A 24,826-nucleotide genomic window follows, 5' to 3' on the forward strand; every position below is an offset into this window, starting at 1 on the left:
CCTATATGATCCAAAAAAATGGGGGATTTTGGCTGATTTGTGATTGTGATCATGTGTCTGATGTTTCTACATCCCTAGTAACAGGAAGTGTCCTTTCTAAAGAACAGCATTCTGGGTATGAAGATGTTGATAAACTTATTTCAGGTTAGAAGGCTCAAGTATATAATAGTATAATAATTCTAAATACAAAAACATGCATGTTAAAATAAATTTTTAACAATTACAATTTATCGACTTTTTTTAGCACAAACTTCAGTAGGAGTCACACCTGACTACTATAATGACAACACCACCACAAAAGGCCCATCAGGTCAGTGAATTTGTAACCAATCATAGGATTTCACTTAATTCAATTACCTGTTTGGCTTGTGAACAGTACACTTAGTCCCTGCTAATTTTTTCTTTGCTACTGCATAATTTAAAAGAGCAACAAATGACACCAGAGGATTATGATGATGCGATCACTGCTGGTTGGAAACATCGTGCTACAGGTTTACTTCTGTTAATTATTTCTACATTTAAGCACGATTTATATGATTTCTAATTACACATGTGTACTAGAGATGCACCGATTGACTGGCCAGGGACCAGAATCAGCTGATATTCCGCTTGATTGTCCCGGACCGGTGACTGGCCAGTTTCATGTCTTGCCGATTCCAAGCATTTCCATTTTGACATTACAGCTACACTCACAAACGTCATTGTCATTGTCATGGAAGTTCTTCACTGCGAGTGAAAAAAAACACACAGTTCACAATTCATAATATGTGCAATGGGGCTCGATTAACGCTTGTCTGGGACAAGTAGTTTTTTTTTTTTTAAAGAGAATTTTGCTTGCCTGACCGGACAAAAAGCCTGATTAAAACATCAATAGCAAAAACAACTAGGGAAGCACTGAAACTTGGCCACCAAAAATGTTCAAGCGAGAATGATTGTGACTTTATTGCATTCAGTGTTACAGGAGACTGATAATGTATTGATGTTGTGGCAGATGAGCCTTGCGCAGCCTGTCTGAGTGAGAGAGAGACTTGTGCAGAAATCAAAACAATATGAGCGCAACAGCACACACAAAGTAACTCAGAGAAAGTTATAGATGGATACTGCAGTAAAAAAAACAAAACATTTATAATATAGGATATAGGCAAGCAACATTACATAACCCAGATGTTTCCCCAAATATCAGCATGATTGCAATGTGACATTGATTTTATACAATAGCAATTCAATAAACAATAAGTTAAAATTAAGTAACTTAAATTTTAGACACAATATTGACTGTTTACTCAGTTTTGCTAATGAAAATAGTTCCAATCAAAGCCACAGCAGAACTGCTGTGTGTCTCCGAGCAATGCACAGTGGTGTTTTGTTACTGAAAGAATCCATTATGAATAACACATTTAATCGCTTTTATTTTTGTTCACATTGTTTTTAATCATGCACTTACAGGACGAGCATATAGGCTTATGCATTTATTTTGAAGAGAACTGATGAACAGAGACTGTGCGTCACTTTCATGTTTAACACCACACCCCGCAGGGACAGCGGAGACCACTAAAAAGAAAATATGCCAGGGTTGGGGAAAAAAAAAAAAAAAAATTCCCGATTTTAATAGATTCTCATTTTTATGAACAATTATTTATACTTAAAGGGTTAGTTCACCCCAAAACGAAAATTCTGTCATTAATTACTCACCCTCATGTCGTTCCAAACCCGTTAAGACCTTCCTCTTCGGAACACAAATTAGGATATGTTTAGCTCTCTGATCCTCCATTCAGAGCAAGGATACGATCACGATCAACACACAGAAACCTAGCAAGGACATTGGTAAAATAGTCCATGTGACATCAAGGGCTCAACCGTAATTTTATTAAGCTACGAGAATACTTTTTTTGCACAAAGAAAATAACAATTTATTCAGCAATTCTTCTCCCCGAGTTACCGTCTTCCGCCATTTTGGAGAGTATCCCAGAACATAATCAACGTAATCAGAGCTGTTTATGTTCTGCGTGTGCGCGCTTTCTACTGAACGTAAACAACGCTGATTACATTGAAGTCCTTAGGGTTGGGAATCGAAAATGGATTCCAATTTCAGAATTGGATACTTGTTGTAAAATTAAAATTCCGCCTCAGTTCTTGTGTGCGCTTCTTTTTCTTTCTTTTTTTTCATCTGTGAGGACCCGACCTAGCGATCTGCCAGGACCTTGCTCGCTAATCTAAGTGCTCTAAAGTTTGGCTACATTTGCGATCAGAGGCCGAAAAAGCTAAGTATAATATTTGTGATAAGCTAAACAAGTTGCAAGAGAGGTGTCACCACCAACATGACAAAAGCACTTTATTTTAACCGATTTTTTATATGAAACAAAGTATCAGATTTCAAATTCTGTCCATTTCATTAGGAAATTTAAGCAATAAATACCATTTTGGTGCTTTTTAATGTTGCGTGATATTGTTGTAGTTTACAGTGGGTACTCGTCTGTGCGTAAATCAAACACATAGTAAAAGACTCATGACAGGTTATTTTTGTTCTGGAGGCTGACAATTCCATGCTCTGCTGCCACACTGGAGCGCACTCGCCACCAACTGGACAGGGGTGGAAATTACAGTTACAAGTTTACAATATCACCTTCAGTGTAATCTGTCAAAGTGATGGACGGCCTTCAGATTTTTCCATATATATATATATCCCTTTGAAAAAAGTAGATATGCTTATAGTTTTTATAAAGAAAATTAGGATGGGCAAAAATCGGTATCGGCAGGCACACTTGCAGAAAAAGGAAATCGGAATCGGCTAAGAAAATTGCAATCTGTGTATAGCTGCACTGGTCTAATGAAATGATAGCCACGCTTCATACAGATGTCTTTGCTGTTTATTTGTGTCTCTCTCTCTCTCTCTCTTTCCAGTAGACACCTTGAAAACTACAAGAAATAAAACATAATGTTCAAAATATGCATTTCTCACAGTCCTTTTTCTCAGTCTCTCATTCAAATGTCAGCTAATATGCAAATGAACATGTGCGATAAATCTGAATCCAATGACATCGCTATTAACACAACATCGTTTTACATAAGCTGATACAAAACAACATTATACACAAATGCAACATATTTAAAGATGAATTACCGTGTGCGCCCTCTTAGACCATGCAGATAAAATCTTTTTCAGGTTCTGCCTCATTAGCGTTTTTTCTGCTTACATGTTAGTTCAACCCATAATGCAATGGTCCCGCGCTCAACATGTGACCTGTTACGCATTTCTTTCTTAAAGAACCCTTAACTTTAAACATTTCAGTTAAGTATTTCAAACGATGAATGAACTCAAATGAATATGAATATACAATTAAGCATGTACAACTCTGAAAACATGTCTTTGACAGATACACTGTGCATCTCCAAATTTTGTACTTTTAATGAATGCATTTTATTTTCTATTATTTTACTGAAGAAGAATTATCAGAAAACTATGATGATGTCATCACTGTACAGCAGTTCTTCGATGTTCAAACAGGTGTGGATTTTAAAATATACCTTTCTAAATTAGAATTTTTTTCCTCTTGTTTTCTTCCAATCATAATAGCAAAGACAATTGTACGTGTAATTAATGTTAGCCACATTTATATCAGAGCATGTTCGGGAGGAGCATGATGATGTGAAGAATGCAAAGTAATGTATGAGTGACATAACTGAACAATACACTATTGAAACTTTTTATACCATACTCTGAATCTTTTTCATTTAGTGCTTGTAATTACTCTTTAAATGATGAATTGCTCTGCTCGTTTTAGCTAATATACTTTGACTGCAAATACTAATGTGTTTTAATTTAATTCATTAAAAGTATATTATTGGCACCCTTGATAATAATGATCAAAGAAGGCTGTGAAAATTAATCTGCATTGTTAATCCTTTTGACCTTTTATTTAAAACATTCACAAAAATCTAACCTTTCATTGGATAAGAAGAATTTAAAATGGGGGGAAATATCATTATGAATTGTTTTATTTTTTTCTCTAATACACATTGGCCACAATTAACGGCACCCTTTTATTCAATACTTTTTGAAACCTCCATTTGCCAGTTTAACAGCTCTACATTTTCTCCTATAATGCCTGATGAGGTTAGAGAACACCTGACAAGAGATCAGAGACCATTCCTTCATCCAGAATCACTCCAGATCCTTTAGATTCACAGCTCCATGATGGTGCTTCTTCTCTTTAGTTCACCTCACTCATTTTCTACAGGGTTCAGGTCAGAGGACTGGAATGGCCAGCAGAAGCTTGGTTCTGTGCTCAGTGACCTATTTTTGTGTTGTTTTTGAGGTTTGTATTTGGATTATTGTACGGTTGGAAGATCCAAACATGGCCCATTATAAGATTTCTAACAGTCAGTCACTTATTGATTTTTTTTTTTTCTGTTGGTATTTGATAGAATCCATGATGCCATGTGTCTAAACAAGATGTCCAGCAGAAATATAGGCCCACAACATTATAAATACAGCAGTATATTTCATTGTACTTTTTATCCCTGTGTTCACCAAACCCATCTTGAGTGTTTGCTGCTAAAAAGCTAATTTTTAGTTTCATCTGACCATAGAAGCCAGTCGCATTTCAAGTTCCAGTCGTGTCTGATATCCAACGTGCTGGAGTTTGTTTTTGGATGAGCCAGGAGAATTTTTCTCGAAACCTTCCCAAACAACATGTGGTGATCTAGGTGCTGTTTGACAATTTTTTAAAAAGATTTTCTGACCCCGAGACTCAACTATTTTCTGCAATTCTCCAGCTGTGGTCCTTGGAGAGTCTTTAGCCACTCAAATGCTCCTACTCACCGTGCATTAGGACGATATAGACACATGTTCTCTTCCGGGCAGTTTCGTAACATTTTCTGTTGATTGGAAATTCTTAATTATTGCCCTGATGGTGGAAATGGGAATTTGCACTGCTCTAGCTCTTTTCTTAAAGCCACTTCACTAATTTGCTGCACATGAGAAATATATTCTTTTATTTTGGATGGATGATTAAGGGAATTCGGGCTTTGTTTTCCCTCCTAATTAAATTTCTCTGAAACAGGAAGCCATGGCTGGATAATTTCAGGTTCATAATCACCCTGGACTGCTCAAAATTGTGAATATGAATGGGAATATACTTATTGGGGTACCAATAATTGTGTCCAACGTGTATTTGAGAAAAACATGTATTTCATGATATTTCCCCCCATTTTAAATTCTTATCCAATGAAAGGTTGGATTTTTGTGATTTAAAAAAAAATAAAAGATCAAAAGGATTAACAATGCAGATTAATTTTCAAAGCCTTCTTTGATCATATTTACCAAGAGTGCCAATAATTCTGACCACTACTGTGTGTATATATATATGAATTTGATCTTGTTTTCCAGACTATGATGATGTGGGGGAGGAGCCAGGAAAAGATGGAGGAACTGTATAAATGAAAGCAACACCCACTGTCTCAAATCCTTTTAATGCTTATAAAGGGTCCACAGAGTTTAAGTTTAATGTTTTATCTGCAATCCACCAATGTTTTATATTACATTTTGAATTGAAATCTAAATCAGTTACAATTTCTGAGAGAAAAAAAAAACTGTTATACTGAGACATCTCGCTACAGGTTTATTTCTTTTACTATTAAAATATGCATATTTTATGTGTATTTTAATTATATTATAAAAAATTGTCTATTGCGTATTCTATATTAATGTTATACGTTTTGTGTCATGATGTCTTAAATATTTCCAGATCATTAAACTCGTCTTGAAGTTGTGAGAAATCTGTAAAAATAAAAAATTATTGTCTTTAAAACTGACTCCATATTCCATGTTGAATATATATTAAATAGGGCTGCACGATTAATCAAAATTAAATCGCAATCGTGATTAGACCAAAGTTGTGATTGTCGTGCATATCTTTCAGTGAAGCACAGTTCTGTGAGCAGTAGTAAGCCTCCACCTGAAGGCCAGAGGGCGCTCTCGCGCTGAAACTGCAAACATACCAATATATTGTTTAACTGAGTTCTACACATTATAATTTGTATTATAATAAAGTATATTTATAATGCAATGCAAAGTGAGTTTGGAGTGAAATCATGTTATTAAATGTGGTATTTTGTGGGACAAGAGGTTGATAAATGCTTCATATTTGAAAAGATGTTTCACCTATGTTGCTTTTTGAAATGCACGTTGTAAACGACTCAAACTCGCCAGGTAAATGGTATACAGAAGCGGGTTCAGATGGAGCAGCATTTACTACACAGAGCTGTAGTTCATTGGCAAGCTACACAAACTGCTTTCATAATCACAGAACGATTTCATAATCGCGCGATTATATCGGTCTGCAATTATGAAAGCGGTTTTGCGTAGCTTGTCAGTGAACTATGGCTTCATTAGTTTTCTGCCACAGTGGTATCCCCTGTAGCCACAACAAGCCTGGAACGACATGCATTACCTTTCTTCTGCGGGGCATGTTAGGAGTTTCAGTGCAAGAGCGCACTCTGGCCTTCGAATTGAAATTTACTACTGATCACAGAACCGTGCTTCACTGAAAGATATGTATGACAATCGCATTTGATTAATCGTGCAGCCCTAAAAAATAATATCATTCATGTTTAGGATGCACAAGTGAATTGACTCCCTTAAAGGGGTCTTGAACTGAGAAATTAAAGTTCCCTTCATCTTTTGATATATAAGAGGTCATTGTGCTATAAAAACATCCTGTAATTTTCTGAACTCAAAACTTTCTTGTTAGTGAAAAAACAGCTTATATTGAAGCCAATCTGCCAAAGCGACAGGTTGTGGAATGTGCCAATTTATTACAGTAAGGTGGCTATAAACACTGCCTCCACAGAAGATGAACGCCTCCTTCTACATCACTGCCTATTCAGCCCCGCCCACCGTTTTGAACACACAGGTAAATGACAAGAGCAGCAAACGCAGGTCTAAGCAGAAACCAAACAACAAACCTTATTTGATGAACTTTATTTTTAATGAAGTACCAGACTGCGTCGGTGAAAAATTGGTCCTTTGTTCACGTCATTTTACCATGGATTCGTTTACAAACAAGGCACAATTCGACGGCCAGTGCCCTGAAAGTGTGGTGAACCTTGTTTTTGCCCGTTCTTCTAAGTAGATTTAAGACGGCATAGTCTCACCTGCAGAACTTTGAGAAGATGACAAAAGCTCAGATCCACATTGTAAAATACTCTGGAAGAATGAATGTGTTGTACAGAATGCTTTAGCAGGGTGTAATGAAATGTACCTGCTACAAGAAATATGTCAAATGAACCGAAAGCATACACTTAGCACAGTGGTGTAGTGGTGCCTGGAGAAGTGGGTATAGTCTTAATTTATGCCCCCAGTTTTTTTTTTTTTTTTAAGCAGCCCGGCAAAGGATGAACTACCTGTGTCAAAACAGTGACATGCAAAATAGTCTTGCATATTTAGTTCACTCCAAAATGGGCCAGTAATATTTGCACTGTCACTTAACTTCAGCTGCTTGAGTAAGGATCATTATGAAAATAATATTATCCACAGAAGAGGTGCAGATTTTGCAATTAAAATAAATGTATAAATAGACTGCAGCAACTGACATTTTGTCAGAATCTCTAGTAAATTACATGCTATTTTGTTTAGTTGTCTGTTCAGAATTATCATCAGTGTGGAGAAGCTTGTACTGGGTGTTGAGTTATTCATGCTGAGGATGATAAGATGCCTGACACTCATTTTACTGTCTGCAGTTGTAATACTCATCACAGCTGGTAAGTACAAGGAATAAAAAAGATTGTTATTTCTAGACATTCTCTGAATATTGTGTTTTTTTATTCACTTACAACTAAGCTTGACTGTAATGTGGTGTCTCAGATGACTATAATAATAATAATAATAATGTTTAATCAGGTTTATTTATATATTTATTTATTTATGAAACCCTTAGCGCCATGAATTATTATTTTTCCTGTTTTGTTTTCAGTAGATATCTGCTTAATTTTCACAGTGCAAAGAAATTGTCAAATGTCATTAGCCTATATAACCACACAGACAAGTCAGTCCCTTGGGTTGACTGACGCTGAAATTGACAGTTTGAACTCGCTGTAGTCTCTATACGTGTTATAGTTCTGATTTGTACGTGGTTTCATTTAAAGACATATATTTTAAGTGTAATCAAAGGTAAAACATTATTTTTCCATGATAAAGCAGTAGACTGTTTATTATACTTAGAAATGGCTTTTGTTAAATTCATACCACAAAAAAAAGAAAAAGAAAAAGAGAGAAAACTCATTTTTGTATGTTTAGAATCCAAAGAAAATTCAGCTGAGAGCAAAAAAATATTTTGGGTGAAAAACCCAGACAGAAAAAAGAATAATGCATGGCACTGAATACACAATCCCTTTAGACAATGCAAATACTGTAGATCAAATGCACGGAATAAATACTCCCCTCACACTCTCTTCAGTTACTTCATCTTTATTCTTTCTGCTCAATATTTAGCTCATGTGAATGTGAGGTTGGTGGTCACAGTCGCTGTGCTGGTACAGTGGAGGTTCTTCATAGAGGTCAGTGGGGAACAGTGTGTGATGATTTCTGGGATCTTAAAGATGCTGCAGTGGTGTGTAGAGAGCTGGACTGTGGAGCAGGGACGTGCACAGGAATTTTGAGGGGCAGTTGCTCTGACCTGAAAAAAGGGTCTGATTATTTAGGCTAAACCGTGGCAAACGCAGCCTGGGTTTATGAAGATTTTAATTCATTTCATAAAACTTGATGATGATGATGATGATCATTCGTTTGTTATACATCACAAACTCAACTTTTCTGACAACGTTGAGACGCCTCACCCGACAACCGCGACAAACTCGCGCCCGCTCATGCAGGCTCAGCTCAGGTGTCACGTGCAGCGCTGCAGCAGCCACGTAAACAGAGTTTGCCCTTCCCCTACTGACTTTCACTTTCGGTGCCCGAATAGAAGTGAATGAGGCTTTTCGATTTTTTTTTATTATTATTATTAATCTAGGCCTACGTGAAAATCTGCATCCATTGTACGAAGTTGTTGTTTTTTTCCTCGGAAGGGCAACGTGAGTCGAAAAGGGCATATGGGCAGTTGCCAGGGCAACCTGAGCAACCCCCCTGTGCACGTCCCTGCTGTGGAAAACCTGTAGATGCTCTCTATAATGCTCATTTTGGACAAGGATCAGGACCAATCTGGATGAGTTATGTCATGTGTACTGGATCAGAGTCAATGCTGAAGAACTGTGGATCATTGGGATGGGATAAACGCAACTGTGTTCATTCTAAAGTTGCTGGGGTCATCTGCTCAGGTAAAGTATTGTTCATATTCTAGGTTATATTTATGTAAGTTTTGTGCTTCCATATGCTTTCTAATACTTAAGTTAATTTTAATGATTAAGATGCTGACTTTGTTAACATTTGTTTTTCATTATTCAGTCATTCAAAGATTAAAAATAAAATTTGTTTGACAAATAATCTATTAAATTAATTAATTTATAGCGATGGTATTTTTTTTTATCTTGTTTTCTTATTTAGAAATCAGGCTGGTTGGAGGTTCTCGCTGCTCTGGGAGGTTAGAGATACTTCATGATCAGACGTGGATGTCAGTGTGTGACGCTGCCTTTGACCAGCAGGATGCAGAGGTTGTGTGTAGAGAGCTGGACTGTGGGGTTCCTGTACAGGTGCTGGGAGCAGCTGCTTTTGGCAAAGGAGACACTCAGATGTGGACACAAGAGATTCAGTGCAGAGGAAATGAAACTGATTTATTTCTGCTCAATATCATCATCACACAAATACACCTGCACCAGTGACAGTTTATTCCTGATTTGTTCTGGTAAAGTATTATTATTATTAAATGTTCCTTGTGTCATATCTGGACTTTTGTAGTCAGTTTGTAGTGGGTTTGTTTATTGGCTCCCTATTGATTAGGCTTCCCAGGTCTTATCTTAAGTTTTTTAGCCCCCGTGTATAAATTGTCCATGTGTTTCCTTTGTTACTTCTTCAGTTATTGAATGTATTGGGTACTGTTTTTCATGCTTTCTCTTATTTTTGTACTCATTTCCCCATGTTCCTGGTTGTTTGTTTGTTTGTTTGTTTGTTTGTTACTTTCATTAAATATTGCAAATAGATCCTGATTGGTTTACCCACGTTACAATTAAGTGTCTTTTCATTTGTTTTTGGTACTCTGTTTATGTCTGAGATGTAAAATATTCTGTAATAAGTCTTAAATGTATTATATTACAAAATATATTATTTTTCTGCATTGTTACTGAATGGTTAAGTAATATTTGACCCCACTTTACATTATACTACACACGTAAAGATAATATTTATCTAATGGGCCATAAAGTTCATTGCACAGGTTACACTGATCTCATACTGGTAAATGGTTTAGACTCTTGTTCTGGAAGAGTGGAGCTTCAGTTCCTCAATGAGTGGGGTGCAGTGTGTGATGCATGCTGGGATATGAGAGCTGCCAGTGTCCTCTGTAGACAGCTGAATTGTGGGATTGCTGTGTCTGTTGTGGGATCAGGCTGGTTTGGAGAGGGAAGTGGTGAAATCTGGGCTGATGTGTTTGATTGTGACGGGAATGAAACAAAACTCTCAGAATGCTCCATCTCTTCATGGAGTCGAGCTGAATGTTCTCAGAGACGAGATGTTGGAGTCATCTGCTCTGGTAAGCTTATTTGACTTTGAGAGCGTTACGTTACTGAAAAACTTTTGAATGTATTTTATAAACACTATTCCATTACATTTGAACACAATTCAGGTTCCTCTCTGGCTCTTCATGATGGTCTGGTGCGGTTGTCTGGAGAGAGACAGTGTGAGGGGGAGCTGGAGGTTTTCATTAAACAGGTCTGGAGGAGAGTTCTGCTGGACTCCTGGAGTCTCACTGAATCTTCTGTGGTCTGCAGACAGCTGGGCTGTGGCTCTGTGCTGAACTTCTACGGCTCCTCTTCATCCAGTCCTGAACACAGTCATGAGTGTGTGACGGGCTTCCAGTGCTCTGGGAGTGAAGCTCATCTGGGGAACTGCAGCTCTCCACAAACTCTCAACTGCAGCTCCACACAACAGCTGTCAATCACCTGCCTTGGTGAGAAGAACAACATCTGGGCAGATTCTTCAGTTGTTAGTGATCAATAATGTGTTTATCTTTCTCTGAGTATCAGGTCGCGGGTCCATCAGGCTGGTGGGTTCTGGGGGAGACTGTGCAGGTAGGCTGGAGGCCAGAGTTTGGCTCCAGCCTTGACAAAAACTCAACTGCCTGTAGCTTTCTAGTAACCCTTAGACCTTGATTAGTAGGTTCAGGTGTGTTTGATTAGGGTTGAAGCTGAACTCTGTAGTACTGTGGCTCTCCAGCACTGACATTGGTCCACCCCTCCTGTATGTAATGTATCAATGTAATTGTGTTCTGGGGGCATTTGATCTCATGCACCACACACTGGTGCTGCTGTTCTAACAGTACTCTGCTGCTGATTAATGTGTTGTCTTGTCTATATAATTTAGAATGCCTAGCTCTCAGACTGAGTGGAGGTAAGGGCCGGTGCTCTGGGAGGCTGGAGGTGTATCATAACGCTGTGTGGGGCTCAGTCTGTGATGATCAGTGGGACATCAGCGATGCTCAGGTGGTCTGCAGGCAGCTGGGTTGTGGAGCAGCACTAAGGGCTGATGGGAATTCAGTCTTTGGTGCTGGTGAAGGTGTTGTGTGGCTGAACAGAGTCGTGCGCAGAGGGAATGAGATTCACCTGTGGGACTGTCCTCTCTCCCTGAAAAACCACACTGACTGCTCCCACAAAGAGCACGCTGACTCACTTGTGCAGGTCACAGCGAACACTGAGAAATAATGTCCTTATTTAGATAATTTTTCTGTGTTCAAGACAATCATGATTTTGAATGTTTGTTTGTGTCTGTTTTGACAGATTTGTCGGTGTCCACTACTCCTGCCACATCAACATCAGTTTCTCCTTCAGTGCGCTCAACATCAGGCTCTCATCCACAAACTCCTCCCTCTCTCCGTCTCTCTCTGCTGGGAGATGATGAGCTGAAGCGCCCACTTGCTTCTGAATGGGAACCGGACGACTATCCTCCACATCAACAAGAAAATCAGAGCCATTTAGATCGAGGACACAATTAATAAAGTCTGCTATGGGTCTATAACAATCGTCAGGAGACAGGAATCAAAACAAATTATCATTGTCAGTCCCATCCGGGAGCATGCATTAATCATATGATCGCTTCAGCTCACCAGATGGAAAACACTCAGGAACTCCTCCACATATCGTTCCAAAGACCATCCATCCTGCTGGATGTTCCAGATCAAGTCCTCAGCCCATACTTTGCTGGTCCGGTGTTCTGTCACGCTGCTGCTGTGTTGGAGCAAGGAGACGAAGGCGCTTCAACTTGACAATCTTTAATGAACAATAAAGCAGGGAACATAGGGCAGGCAGGAGACAAAAAATGACGTTATCACCAGACAAAGGTAAGAAGGAACAGATAACAATTTAAATACAGAACTAAACAAGAGTAATTAACGAGACACACCTAAACCAAATGACTAATCAAACGGGAGGGAGAAACTGTGTCACGGGGAGCACATGGGGAGAAATACACAACAAAACAGGAACACAAATCTAACAACTGGTTTTTATTATCAATTTCTGTGGTCATGATAGCTCATTTAACTGGACTGCCAATATTGGTGGGTTAATTATAATACTTTTTAAAAGCATACTGTGTGTTGATGCATGAATTTGCTCTTGATTTCTAATAACAGACTATGATGATGTGGAGGAGGGGCCAAGAAAACAGGGAGGAGCCGAATAACTGAAACCACACCCACACTGTGGTGTGCAGGGTTGTGGCTAGAAGGGATACAGCTAAAACCAGAAGCTAACAATAAATTAAGTTTTCTACCTGTTAGATTGTGTTTTATTGATGTCTACACCTACCCCAACCCTAAACCTACCCCTTACAATAATGTAAAAATAGTAATTATTGTTGTACAGTGTGACACAAATTATGCTATATTGATGTTCACACGCCCAGTAGACGAATCGGTCAACCATCTAGCCTTAACCGGTGTGCAGTTTTTATATGGCTTTATATACTTGCCCCTGGTTTCACAGACAAGGCTTAAGCCTAGTCCCAGACTAAAGTGTAAGTCTGAGCTGTTTTAACTGAAAGAAACTTGCACTGACTGATCTTAAAATATATCAGTGCCTTTGTTTTGTCTGAAGATGCACACCAGTAATGTTTTTTCTAAGGCATGTTAATAAAAATGGCTTAAATTGCATAATTGAACAAGGGCCTAATCTTGGTTTACTCTAAACCCTGTCTGTGAAACTGAGACTATATCTTTTAACTGCAATCTAAAGTTTTGTGTTACATGTTGTGTTGAATGTACTAAATCAATTACATTTAGGAAAAAAAAGAAGTTTTTCCTTCATGGCTTTTTCAAAATGTTTACATGTCTCTTTCCAGAGGTTTTTACACATCACATTGTGTTGAAATCCCACTGCTTTGTAAAATTTCTATCATATACAGCAGTTTTAAAGAACATTTAATTTGTATATAATTGTCTTTAACATATCACAGCACCTTTAACTTGTATTCCTTTTGAATGTGGAATGTAGTTTGATAGATGTCATTTTATATTTTGCTGAATAACATTACAATGAAAATGGGAAAATAAGTTTGCAAACAGCATGTGTGGGCAACGATCTTTTGCTTCAAAAGAATGTGGTAACTCTTTTAACTGAACACAAGAGCATGTTGTTTCTGACAGACACACACGGCGTGCATAAGCTTTTAATAACAGAGATCCTGAATGTTTTATGTTGTTTTCTATTTGACTGCAATTTGATTGTTGTTTTAACGTGGGTGTTCTACTGAGCAATTAAAATCAGACTACCAATGTGCATGTTTTTTTTTTTAATTATTATTATTATAAGCTTAAAATGGGGGAAAGTTGCAAAACATTTGGTTTCAACACATTGTGTTTTTGCACATTAAATATAAATGTTCAATATAATTTTGTGAAATAACCACTTCGCAATAACAGTGTTGTCTTTCAGGAATAGTCCTTTGATATGTCTCTCTTTCTTATCAGTGTTTCTCATCAGCAGTTAGTTATCAGTGCTTGTATCTCTTCTCTGCAGGTGTCAGACTTTGTCGTTGAATGTACACTTAAAGTGGAGGTGAAGCACTCCGTCAAGTTTACATTATTTAGTAAAGTGATTTCCACTTTAATTAAAAAATATATAACAAACACTATTAATGAAAGCATTGTAGAGAAAAATAAGGATGGTTTGTTATAGCTTTTAGAGCAAGGGTGCCGCCATCTTGTAGTACCACCGCATGTGAGGTCACGGGGCTGGTTCCTGGCCAGTTAAATAATATGGGCATTTCTTTATTTTTTGAACACATAAATGTTATTTTAACACATCAATATTTAGATTTTCACCATAATTTGGATGAACGGTCAACATATCACGGCCTATTTCACAAAGTTTAACTCTAAATGTGATTGGAGGTTGTCAAAAGAGCCCTCCCCTTGCTCTATCTTTCTCGAGGGAGGCAGAAGTCAATTTTACTTAAGAATTGCTGAGAAAGCCGATGAAAAGTTTGTACTGAAATGCAGAGCAAAGGAAGATGAAGAGCTGTCTGACGATCCTTCTTATGTCCACTGTTGTCACACTCACTGCTGCAGGTATTTGTACTTCAAGATATTTGTACTGTTCCTTTTAAAATATTTAATGCAAGTATAGTTAAATATTTAACATAAGGATATTGCTAACTTGTATAATATTTATCTTCTGTCTTGTATATTATAGATTATTGTTTAGATTTTCTGACTGATATTTATTGATATTTAATTAAAAAATATATATATATATATTCTCACTGATTTTTTTTAAATTATTGCATTAAATGGTCCTATGGTTTGATATGCTATAATACTATACATTCAGTTTTTAATTACCTCATATAAATGGAATGAAATGCAAAAGTCATTTGTTACACCACAGAACCACTTAAGTGAACTGCAAAAAGCAGCATAATTTGTCTTTAAATATATGGATATTTATAGAAATAAAGACTCTTGTGTACAGGCAATGTGAGGTTGGTTGGTGGCAGCAGTCCCTGCAGTGGTAGAGTGGAGGTTCTTCATAGAGGTCAGTGGGGAACAGTGTGTGATGATGGTTGGGATATGACTGATGCTGCAGTGGTGTGTAGAGAGCTGGACTGTGGTAAACCATTACGTGCCATTGGTCTTGCTCACTTTGGGCAAGGATCAGGACCAATATGGATGGATGAAGTGAACTGTACTGGATCAGTGTCAACACTGAAGATCTGTAAATCAAAAGGATGGGGTGAAAATAATTGTAATCATGGTGAAGATGCTGGAGTCATCTGCTTAGGTAAGCCTGTCCAATTCTCCTAAATGTTTTGATTAAACAAAAATTAACAGAATTGATGTCAGTATCTTAACAATGAAATTATGTTGATGTTATGTTGATAATTATTTATATAATGTAAACACACAGGTCGCCTCCCCAGACTCATTAATGGATCTCATATTTGTGCTGGGAGATTAGAGATACTTAAAATAAAAAAGTGGATGTCAGTGTGTGATGCTGCCTTTGACCAGCAGGATGCAGAGGTTGTGTGTAGAGAGCTGGACTGTGGGGCTCCTGTACAGGTGCTGGGAGCAGCTGCTTTTGGCAAAGGAGATGCTCAGATGTGGAAAGAAGAGTTTCAGTGTAAAGGAAATGAGACATACTTTGCGTTCTGTTCTACATCCAAGTCTTCACATAAACACTGTTCCTCTGAAAATGCTGTAGGAGTAATTTGCTCTGGTTGAGTAATATTTGAACTCTCTTTCCATGTAATATACACATAAAGACATTTGCTGTCATTTCCAAAGAAAAGTAAGTGCTCGTAAACTGTTATGTTTTGTTTCAATATCCTTTGCGCAGGTTACACTGATCTCAGACTGGTAAATGGTCCAGACTCCTGTTCTGGCCGAGTTGAGCGTCAGTATCTCAGTAAATGGGGCACAGTGTGTGATGCATGCTGGGATATGAGAGCTGCCAGTGTCCTCTGCAGACAGCTGAATTGTGGGATTGCTGTGTCTGTTGTGGGATCAGACTGGTTTGGAGAGGGAAGTGGTGAAATCTGGGCTGATGTGTTTGATTGTGACGGGAATGAAACAAAACTCTCAGAATGTTCCATCTCTTCATGGAGTCGAGCTGAATGTTCTCATAGACGGGATGTTGGAGTCATCTGTTCTAGTGAGAGGATTTTATTGAAAAAAAAAAAAACATAAAATACCTTACACGGTAGCTTAATAAAATGCAACATCTTTCACTCAGGTTCCTCTCTGGCTCTTCATGATGGTCTGGTGCGGTTGTCTGGAGAGAGACAGTGTGAGGGGGAGCTGGAAGTTTTCATCCATCAGGTCTGGAGGAGAGTTCTGCTGGACTCCTGGAGTCTCACTGAATCCTCTGTGGTCTGCAGACAGCTGGGCTGTGGCTCTGCGCTGAACTTCTACGGCTCCTCTTCATCCAGTCCTGAACACAGTCATGAGTGTGTGACGGGCTTCCAGTGCTCTGGGAGTGAAGCTCATCTGGGGAACTGCAGCTCTCCACAAACTCTCAACTGCAGCTCCACACAACAGCTGTCAATCACCTGTCTTGGTGAGAAGAACAACATCTGGGCAGATTCTTCAGTTGTTAGTGATCAATAATGTGTTTTTCTTTCTCTGAATATCAGGTCGTGGGTCCATCAGGCTGGTGGGTTCTGGGGGAGACTGTGCAGGGAGGCTGGAGGTTTTTCACAGCGGCTCATGGGGGACAGTGTGTGATGACTCCTGGGATATTAAAGATGCCCATGTGGTGTGCAGACAGCTGCAGTGTGGAGTGGCCCTCAGTAACCAGCAGGTACCAGCCTGGTTTGGTCCTGGTTCTGGACCCATATGGCTGGATGAGGTGGAGTGTGAGGGGAATGAGACGTCCCTGTGGAGCTGCTCTTCTCCAGGCTGGGGAAAACATGACTGTAATCACAAGGAGGATGTAGGAGTCGTGTGCTCAGGTAAAGCTTCACAATTTTAATAACAAATTTTAGTAACAATTGCAAATAATTGCCCAGAAGCTGCTAGAAAATATTAATCTTGTAGGATTTAGAATCAAATTATTTTTAGTTTATTAGTTTAAGTTTAGTTCAAGTTTAATAGTTAAAGTAATCTCCAAAAAATACAAAGAACTAAATTGAATGCAATATATTTTATCTAGAGTTTAAAGAGATCAGGTTAACTGAGGGCTGTGAAGGGAATGTGGAGGTTTTCTACAATGGATCCTGGGGAAATGTATGTTTAAACCAGATGGACAGAGACACAGCGAGTCTGATCTGTCAAGAGCTGAACTGTGGAAGATCTGGCAGTGAACCCAAACATTCAGTGGGACTGAGATCTGCTCCTAATTGGTTAGATCATCTTAAATGTCGAAAACATGACAAAACATTGTGGCAGTGTCCATCTTTACCCTGGAGCCAGAACAACTGTTACAATAATGAGGTGGCTAAAATCACTTGCTTTGGTAAGAATTAATTTAATGATTTAATAATGATTTTCTTAATTTTTTGTAGTAAATCAAAATAATAAATACATAAGTTTTTTTATTTAGTTTTCATAAAAACTTTTCCAGCTGAATTGAAGGTTTGTTAAGGTTCACATGTTCTAATCTCAGCGAAAGAAAGTCTTGAGTCTCCACAGAGTCTTCTGACATGTTCAGCATCTCCTCACCAAAGGCAGTGTTCAAGTGAGTAGGTCATATTTTATTATTAGTAAGATCAATATTAAATGGCTAATTGCTTTTTCTTCACCATATAATTGTAAAATGTATGTTAAAGGTATAGTTCACCCAAAAATGAACATTCTGTTATCATTTACTCACCCTCAAGTAGTTCCAAACCTGTATGAATGTCCTTGTTCTGCTGAACACAAAGGAAGATATTCTGAAGAATGTGGGAAACAGAGCAGTTCTGGGGCACCATTGACTTCCATAGTATTTTTCACTATGGAAAAACAACCTGGTTACAAACTTTCTTCAAAATATCTTCCTTTGTGTTCGGCAGAACAAAGAAATTCATACAGGTTTGGAACTACTTGAGGGTGAGTAAATGAAGACAGAATTTCCATTTTTTGGTGAACTATCCCTTTAAGTGATAACTGACGAGGCTCCTGATGAATGCTGTATATATTTTAGATCACGTTCCTCTCAGACTGAGTGGCGGTAAGGGCCGGTGCTCTGGGAGGCTGGAGGTGTATCATAACGCTGTGTGGGGCTCAGTCTGTGATGATCAGTGGGACATCAGCGATGCTCAGGTGGTCTGCAGGCAGCTGGGTTGTGGAGCAGCACTGAGGGCTGATGGAAATTCAGTCTTTGGTGCTGGTGAAGGTGTTGTGTGGCTGAACAGAGTCGAGTGCAAAGGGAATGAGATTCACCTGTGGGACTGTCCTCTCTCCCTGAAAAACCACACTGACTGCTCCCACAAAGAGCACGCTGGACTCACCTGTGCAGGTCACTGCCAAATACTGGGGAATTTTTTTTTTTTTTTAAATCTTTTTATGTATTGAAGAAAATCATGATTTTAAATGTGTTTGTTTCTGTTTTGACAGATTCGTCAGTGTCCACTACTCCTGCCACAACAACATCAGCTTCTCCTCCAGTTTCTCCTTCAGTGCGCTCAACATCAGTCTCTCCTCCACAAACTCCTCCAGCAGCGTGTCTCTCCGTCCCCCACGAGCTTGTGATTGTACTGGGAGTTGTGCTCTTACTGCTCTTAGTGCCACTGCTTATACTGATTCAGCAGAACAGAGTGATGAGGAGAGGTAGGAGAGATCCAGAGACTGTCATATTGTGTCTTATTCAGTGTGTGATCAGTCATGTGTTGTGAACTGACAGCAGGTTTGTCTGTCTACACTCACAGCTCTCTCTAAGAGGAGACAAAGGACGACGACTGAGGACGTTTATGAGGAGATTCAGCACAGACACAATCACTTCACTCAGAGGGGTAAGTTTGTTGAAATTATTTAATATGAAATAATTTTATATTGTTGTTGTGAATAGTCAAAATAATGAATTCATAGATGAAAGTATTTGTTAATTATTTTACTATGCTGACATGTCAATTGATTCTACATGTCTTTTTGACAGTTAGAGTTAAAGATATGCTAATCCAGTTAGGCTTCCTGCTTTTAACCACAGAATTCAGCAGTGAAAACCACATCGCTGTGTTTGTGTAAAAACATTTTTATGCAAGCTGCAGTCAGGGTGAGAGCACACAGGTGTTAGTCTGTGGGGGAGGTTTGAACAAGTGTAGATATCCAAGTCAGCATTTTTTAACTCTCTTAGTAAAGGAAAAGTTCACCCAAAATGAAAATGCACACCCTCAGGCTATCCAAGATGTAGATGAGTTTGATTCTTCATTGGAAAAGATTTAAAGAATTTAGCATTACATCTCTTGCTCACCAATGGATCCTTTGCAGTGAATGGGTGCTGTCAGAATGAGAGTCCATCCCTTGTTGTCCTCTCACATTTGTTTATAACTGTTGTAATTGATATTTCTTAGAGTGTATGATTTATTGGTTTTCATTTATGCAGACAAAATGGACCAACAGGCTCCAGAAGAATATGTAAACACCGATAGACTGAATTGTGAGAATTTTCCATACTAAAATGATCATTCCAAAATAAATATGAACTAGGACAGCAAATATAACTTAGTCCTAGTTTAGAGAGAGTGATGTTGTCTCTGTATTTTGTCACAGATTGCACGAATGAGACCTACGATGATGCCACAACCACGAGAGAAGGTGATTTTTACAGCCTAGTTTTTTAATGTTGGTTTCGGCATGACAAATATTTGCATAATATGCATCTGCTGTACATCTTTAGAAGAAACACTGAAGAATTATGATAACATCGTTTGTGAACAAAATGTTGGAGCTGTAAGGGGTGAGTCTAATGGTGTTTCGGTTTTGTTCCATCTAAAACAAATATTTTTTTCACTATCTTACATGTCATCTAAAGTACTCACCAACTGGTACATGTGTAGACTAAATTCCGAAGATATTGTAAAATTTTCAGATTAATCTTCTTTCCTTTTTTGTAACAACAGAGTACGGTGAAGAGGAGCCGGTTGAAGATGAAGAGAGTGTGTGAAGTGCTTACATTTACTGCTTCTGTTGTTTCTTCTTCTTCTTCTTGTTATTGTTATTTGATACCGTTTTGTATTAATCTGCTTACACTATTGCTGAATGCTATCGGTCGCTGTCCATGGTGCTGGTTGAGCGTCCACACTGTCAACTGCCAGAAAAATATATTTAGCTTGATGTAATAGTATAAATAGATACGTCACCCATACAATACATTCGAATGAACTGCCTTCACTAAGTTTAATATAATAGCAGTATTTGGTTGTCCTCCGAATAAAACTATTTTATATCAATGAATCAAAATAAATGGCTCTCTTTGGTCACGTTCTGTCATTTGTACAGTATTCTACAAATATCCTTGCTTGGGTGGTCATATATTGCTTTTAGTTTACTGCCATCTTCTGGACATGAAACGGTGTTACAGTGTTTATTGTCAAAGAGCTTATCATTCCTGCAATTTTATTTTTAAAATTAATTGATTAAAACATTTTTGTGTCCACGATTGAGCTTCCATTATCTTTTTTCATATAATGATCTGGAGCAGGTTATGTTCCAGGGTTAGTTCACTTCAGCGCTATCAGAGCACAAGTGATGTACTGACGAGCCTTCAGTGGGACAGATATCACACAACATTATATAATATTACAATATGTAATATATATATATATATAAGTTGTTCTAATTTGTTTTTTCACATTGTTTTAAATTAGATTCAATCATGGACACTGGTTACAAAAACTACTAAAATATTACTTTTTGATGAAACAATACTTAATGCTGTCAGGAAACCAATCTTTTAGCCTTTTCAGCCAAATGCTTTCTGATTGAAACAGCATTCAAGACAGTGCACAATTAATCTGTTCTCAACCTAAGCAAATGCTCTACTCCTCAGCACAATGGTAATCTCTTAAAAACCACCAACATAACAGAAACACTTTTAAATACCAAAAGAACAGAACACTGAACATTAATAAATCTTCTCCTGTTCTGATCTTGAATAGAAATGCATAAAATATTAGTTTATTTCTACATTACCGCTCATTATTCAGTCACATGCAAAGCATGCTGGGTACCTGAAACGTGAAATGGAAAAATTAAGTTATGGAGCTAATTACATTGAGTTAGTACAACTTAAATAATGTTTTAAACAAACTAACACAAATATTTAAGTTGAGTTACACACAATATTACGTTGATGTAATTATCAACATTAAGATGTCAGGACAACTCAACAACAAATGTTTGCAACTTAAGATGTTTAATTAAATCAATAAATTAGAATTTTTAACTTGCACCAATGCATTAAATTAAGCACAGATCCACTGAATTATTTTTTAGAGTGTATGGTAGTGACTCGTCCATTCGTCGCTCTGTTGAGAATGTCTGGAGTCTTAAACTGGCTGCACACTAGGCGATTTCCAAATCTTAACCGATTTTAAAACCATGGGAGACCAGACATGAAGACAGTTCAACCCATTCTTAGCATTATAATCCTCTGAACAGGCAGACTAGACCCTCGTTCAGACTGTCAGTCCAAATCCGATTTTGTGCATATCCGGATGGAATCTGATTTGAATAAATGACTGTCCACACAGCATATCGCAACTGTTCATATCCGATTTGTGTGTCCATAAGCGCTCTTTAGTTTTACTGAATGTGCATTGGTTTCTATGGTAATGTCATTGAGTTGTTATTATCTAAAAACAACAGGTTGCACTGTAGGCTAGTATTAAGGGCGAATTCCAAACGACTTTTTTGCGCCCTTGAAGGGCACTTCGGGAAGGGGACGCCATTTGTAGGGACGTTCCAAACGAAAGTGAGCAACTGAATCCCTTCAAGAAGGGCCCTTCCTGAAGTCCGTTAGCGAAGGGAAAGTGAAGTGAAGTGACATACGACCAAGTATGGTGACCCATACTTGGAATTCGTGCTCTGCATTTAACCCATCCAAAGTGCACACACACAGCAGTGAACACACACCCGGAGCAGTGGGCAGCCATTTATGCTGCGGCGCCCGGGGAGCAGTTGGGGGTTCGGTGCCTTGCTCAAGGGCACCTCTGTCGTGGTATTGAGGATGGAGAGAGCGCTGGACATTCACTCCCCCCACCTACAATCCCTGCCGGCCCGAGACTCAAACCCGCAATCTTTGGATTACGAGTCCGATTCTAACCATTAGGCCACGACTTCCCACATTCCATGGTCACTTCACGGAAGTGATTTCCATTTGTGATCATGTGATCTTCAGTTAGGAGATCTTGTGATGCATTTTAAAGCAAAGTTGGTGTTGATTTCTTCACATGCAATCGTAAGTATTAAAATAGGCTGATTAAATTTGTATTAATTTTAATGTAATACAAAATATTTTTCACCAGAGATTGAAATATGATTTAAGACAGAAGTGTAAGCAAGTTTAGTTTGAAAAAGTGTAATAGTAAATAAGACACAATTATAATGATATTTGAATAAATTAATTATAAGAAGAAATATTTATTTGCAACAACTGATCCACGCACGCGCAGCGTTGTCAAGATAACATCTGGTCAGTCATTCCCTTCGCCAAGGGAGTTCCAAAAGCTTATAGTGCCCTACACCCTTCAAAGAACTCACATCAAAGGGCACTTGCCCTTCGAAGGGAGTAGGGCATGGGGTGCTCACTTCCGTTTGGAATTCGCCCTATATTTCGTCTTGTGAGTCAGCAGCAGAAAGGCTTGAATGTGCGGCTTTATTCCGTGCTGCCGTCCCTGATACTTTTTTTTTTTTGGTCTCCGCTACATTCAAAACACAAAGAGGTACGTATATACTGGCAGTATATTGTTTTTCTCCGCCTTGACTTGCACTTCGCAACGACACAAGCTTTCTGCAAAATGTTCAGCATGTTGTTTGCAAAAACGTTTTACGTGGCGTAAGGACGTGAAAAAGCTAGGCTAAATCCGATCTGACCGGTCAGAAATATGATTTGAATAGGATTCAAACCACATACGAATGTAGCTCAAAACGGATTTGCACAAAAATCGGATTTGGGCTGACGATGATTCGATGATTCGACTAAACTTGAAGATTATAGGAACGATTTCACAGTGACACGTGATATTACGGAGACTCGCAAGATCAAACGTGACTAGAGAAGAAAAACAAATACAGGACAATCGACATTGTCAGCTGGCTCTCCTGGCGTGCATTCTGTGTCACAGTGAAAAACAAAGTATACGAAAGAATATGGATGATGCTTTCTGCTTTCATAGCATGTTTGTGGCTGCCAGGTTTCAGCTATAGAAGCACGCAACCATTTTAACCCACCTAACCATTTTTGGTTCCCAGAATGTTCTGGGAACGTTCCCTTTTGGGTAGGCAGGAAAGTTTTCTTAACGTAAATAGAACATTCCCCTAACCTAAAGGGAACGTTCTATTTGCATTCCTAGAAGGTTCCCAGAAAGTTCTCTTAAGGTTCTCAGGGCGTTCTCCTAACCTAAACGAAATGCTCCATTTACGTTCTTAGAAGTTTCCCAGAATGTTCTCCTAACCTCTCTACTCCGATACCGCTGCTGCCAGTAATCATCCAGCACTCCCGTCCCGAGTCCCGTAGAGTATAAGTGGCATGGAAGACGGACAGATATGGACCTCAATAATCGGTACTACAAATTTCTTGTTTCAAACTATTGTTTAATCATTAATGTTAATTAGAGCACATTTAACCATCACAAGGAGCATTAAATGAGATTGAAATATCCGTTAATATGCCGCTCACTCATGCCCGGCGTTTGCGGGGAAGCCAAGCCCGCCGTCCGCGGCTCACTCAAGCCCGCCGGCCGTTCCGAGGTCAAGCTCGCCACTTGGCGGGGGCTGGGGCCGCGGCGTTGGAGGTGGTCCCGTCCAGCCCTCCTGAGACTCCTTTTTATTTATAAGGCTTATTACAGGAAATTATTACTTTTATTTATAAGGCTTATTACAGGAAAATGTAAGCTATGACCTCTAAACACATTTTAAATGTGTTTATAATATGTTGATATGACCGATCTGGGTAATTCATAAATCAAGTGAAGTTTTTACTGTTCTGAGAGACAGTTAGTTTTGTCATTAGTAATCCCATCATAAATTAAAAAGTCTGTTAGTGTGTTGCTCTTTTTTTTTTTTTTGGACTCAACACAGAGTACACAATGAAGAAAGGACTTGCCTAGCTTAAAATTGTTGTTTATTTATTTGTTTGTTTATTGGGACTGGAGATGAATGCAATGTTTATAATTTTGCTTTTTTTGTCCCCTTTCAGCTAAAGTATTGCCTGGCACGTCCTCCAGATATGAATATTATGATTCTTACAAGTTAGAGAACTGCTTGCTTATTTACTTACTTGCAAACGTACTTATAATGAGATGTGACTGAAGAGCCTCAGCGTTGTAAATAGTTTTGTATTCTCCAACTATTTTAAACCAGAATTCTGGAAATTTATCTGTAACAACAGTAAAACTTATAATGTATAATTTGATGTAAATAGTTTTCTCAGTGTAATTAAAACAGTGAATGTCTGCTCAGGGATTGGCTATGACTTATGAAGTCATCAAAATTAAAATGATAAAGTAATTTGCCAAGTTACTTTCATAGGATTGATGCTT

The 24,826-nt window shown here is 38.4% G+C and overlaps 2 protein-coding genes across 2 annotated transcripts in view; both read left to right on the top strand.

Moving 5' to 3' along the window:
- The window catches only part of LOC306861875 (scavenger receptor cysteine-rich type 1 protein M130-like), a gene marked incomplete at both ends in the record, with an annotated part of 32,024 nt that extends 26,038 nt beyond the window's left edge, over positions 1-5,986 (top strand). Inside the window, 3 exons of the mRNA XM_079404362.1 lie at positions 79-144; positions 245-310; positions 5,922-5,986. Of these exons, the coding sequence (XP_079260488.1) occupies positions 79-144; positions 245-310; positions 5,922-5,986 (197 nt within the window). The remainder of the gene's footprint in view (positions 1-78; positions 145-244; positions 311-5,921) is intronic.
- Positions 5,987-6,854: 868 nt separating this feature from the next.
- On the top strand, positions 6,855-20,229 carry LOC306861876 (scavenger receptor cysteine-rich type 1 protein M130-like; the record flags this gene model as incomplete). Its single annotated transcript, XM_079404363.1, has 22 exons — positions 6,855-6,940; positions 8,492-8,556; positions 9,157-9,315; positions 9,542-9,709; positions 10,539-10,682; positions 10,776-11,099; positions 11,170-11,220; positions 11,513-11,826; positions 14,164-14,233; positions 14,646-14,720; positions 15,118-15,426; positions 15,553-15,864; positions 15,985-16,299; positions 16,381-16,704; positions 16,781-17,098; positions 17,299-17,601; positions 17,752-17,823; positions 18,271-18,585; positions 18,684-18,896; positions 18,995-19,078; positions 19,836-19,880; positions 20,186-20,229. The coding sequence occupies 22 exons, from the start codon at positions 6,855-6,857 to the stop codon at positions 20,227-20,229; spliced, it is 4,110 nt and encodes a 1,369-aa protein (XP_079260489.1).
- Positions 20,230-24,826: the final 4,597 nt, after the last annotated feature.

This window comes from Barbus barbus, assembly GCF_936440315.1.
Source record: "Barbus barbus genome assembly, chromosome: 42".
Taxonomy (NCBI): domain Eukaryota; kingdom Metazoa; phylum Chordata; class Actinopteri; order Cypriniformes; family Cyprinidae; genus Barbus; species Barbus barbus.